Here is a 2,500-nt window from a genome sequence, read left to right on the forward strand (position 1 = left end):
AAACTGTCGCATCAGCACTATGTACTCTACCACGACTGACACTGGGACTTGAAGAAAGTGTTCTGATTGGTGATGTGGCTTAGTCAGGCTGTGAGTGTGTGTGTATGAGTTTATGAATGTGTGTGTGTGTGTGTGTGTGTGTGTGTGTGTGTGTGAGAGAGAGAGAGAGAGACAGAGAGAGACAGAGAGAGACAGAGAGACAGAGACAGAGAGACAGACAGACAGAGAGAGAGAGAGACAGACAGACACAGAGACGGAGAGACAGAGAGAGACAGAGACAGAGAGAGAGAGACTTGGCCTGTATTGCATGGTGCAGTGTTCCACCCAGTGATGTTTCTCCGGGTTCTCAGTATGCAGGTCAGGGAGTGCATGAGGAGTCCAATGGCTGAACTGCCAGCTACTTGTTGTTGCTGTGAAAGTCTGGCCTTATTTCTGTTATGATCTCTTTTTATAGGGGGAAATCAGTTTGGAAAATTAGAAAATCGAATTCAAATTCTGTCAGATAGTATTACTTGCATAATTTGTTGCATAATTTGTCGCTTTAAAAAAAAAGGTTTTACCCCAACCCTCCCCTAATTGGCCTTATTTCTTTGTATGGCACCAGATCTGCCCAGTTCACATGAGCTGTGTGTGTGTGTGTGTGTGTGTGTGTGTGTGTGTGTGTGTGTGTGTGTGTGTGTGTGTGTGTGTGTGTGTGTGTGTGTGTGTGTGTGTGTGTGTGTGTGTGTGTGTGTGTGTTATAGGACCTTGCCACGGGACATATTTAGAGATGATGTGACAGTGGGCGGTCCCTCCAGCAGCTCTTTCAAACAGAGTGGTGTGTACGCCCGCTCTGACGGAGACTGGACCCCTATACAGAGGTAGGGCACACACACACACACACACACACACAGAGAAACACACACACACACACACCCCCGACATGTACAGTATTGTTTATATGAATCATGTTTTTTGTGAACAACTCTGGAAAGCTTCTTCAACTTACCTCTTTATTCTCTTTCTCTGTCTGCCTGCCCCCTCTCTCCTTCTATCTCTCTCCCCCCTTCTTTCTCTCTTTCCCTCCCTCCCAGTCCCAATGGTTCTCGCCCCACCACCCCTAAAAGTGATTCAGAGCTGTTGACCAAGCCCTCGGACTCAGCCAATCAGAACCCAGCCATGCTGTGGGCCTGGGGGGAGCTTCCACAGGCTGCCACGGTAAACATCATAGACTAATGCCACTCTGATGATGATTGTAGTTATATATTATTATCAGTTATGATATGACAGGATTATGATATTATAGGATATGATGTATGTCAAATATATGTAAGGACTTGATGTAATGTTCATGTAATTCAAATCTTATCCTCAAGGTGGCACCACATGTGCCTCCACACTTAGCATCAGTTAGCAGAGATTTTCACAGTTTTTACTTTACATTTGCTTGTATGATTGGAATCGTCCTATGAACATCATGAAAAGAGAAGTTTATTATATGAATTATTGTATTGTGAGTATTATAGGTCTGCAACTTGTGTATCAACCAACACATGGTTTGAGAGAGTGCTATGTCGCCCTCTTGGTGCTGGGGGATGGAACTACAAGAGAAAAAAACGAGTCAAGAATTCTTCAGGTGCCTAGATACAGTTTATGTGATAGATTGGGTCATAATGTTCCTTCCTGCCTCCCTCAGCCTTCCTTCCTGCCCGTCAAGTCCGACCCCGGTGCAGCTGTGTGTCCCGTCTCCATCCCCGTATCCGAGAACACACACTTCCGAGTAATTCCCAGAAACATCACCTCGGAACGCCGGGAAGACTATTCGGGAACGTCAACGCTCCGGCTCCTCATGCCGGAGACGTCAGCCAACGAAACGACAGTAGGCTCAGTAAGGGAGGAGTCAGGACCCATGAGGCTGGATTCAGAGCCAATGGGAATGGAGACAGAGACGACGGGCGGAGATGCTGAACCAATGGGAGCAGCGGCAGCCCGGTTGATGTCAGAGGTGGAGGAGAATGGGCACGGTGCTGGGCCACGCCCACTCAGCAAGACAGACTCTCCGTCGAAGAGGAAAGGTAACTGATAGTCTCCTCCTTCCATATCTGTATCCTCCTGAGCAGACATTCTGCCTAATATAATAAAATAATAAGTATAATAATAATAATATGTACACTAACATAATTAGTAAGCCATTTAACAGACGCTCTTATCCAAAGCAACTTTCACACATTTTTCATCATGGGAATTGAAGTTCTTTGAGTTGCTAGTGCCATGGTGAACCCCCTGAGCCACGCAGGACCACAGCCCCCTGGTCTGTGTGGAAGAAAGGTGGTCTGCCAAACATTGAAATTGGAAACAGTACATGTTCCTAGAATACATGCACTCTTTCAGTGTACATGCCAACCGAGTCCTAAATAGAGAAAATTATAGCTACAGTCGCTTCAGTACACATTTGGTTGTGTTACAACCTGACTTTAAAATAGATTTAATAACACAGTGTGGAATTGATTTCTATGCAAAC

At 45.7% G+C, this 2,500-nt stretch overlaps 1 protein-coding gene across 1 annotated transcript in view; it reads left to right on the forward strand.

Moving 5' to 3' along the window:
* Positions 1-2,500, forward strand: part of lpin1b (lipin 1b) — a gene marked incomplete at its 3' end in the record, with an annotated part of 18,823 nt that overhangs the window by 7,586 nt on the left and 8,737 nt on the right. The window contains exons 4-6 of the mRNA XM_083689391.1: positions 744-860; positions 1,074-1,197; positions 1,676-2,054. Of these exons, the coding sequence (XP_083545517.1) occupies positions 744-860; positions 1,074-1,197; positions 1,676-2,054 (620 nt within the window). The remainder of the gene's footprint in view (positions 1-743; positions 861-1,073; positions 1,198-1,675; positions 2,055-2,500) is intronic.

This window comes from Argentina silus, assembly GCF_951799395.1.
Source record: "Argentina silus genome assembly, chromosome: 17".
NCBI classification, from domain to species: Eukaryota; Metazoa; Chordata; class Actinopteri; order Argentiniformes; family Argentinidae; genus Argentina; species Argentina silus.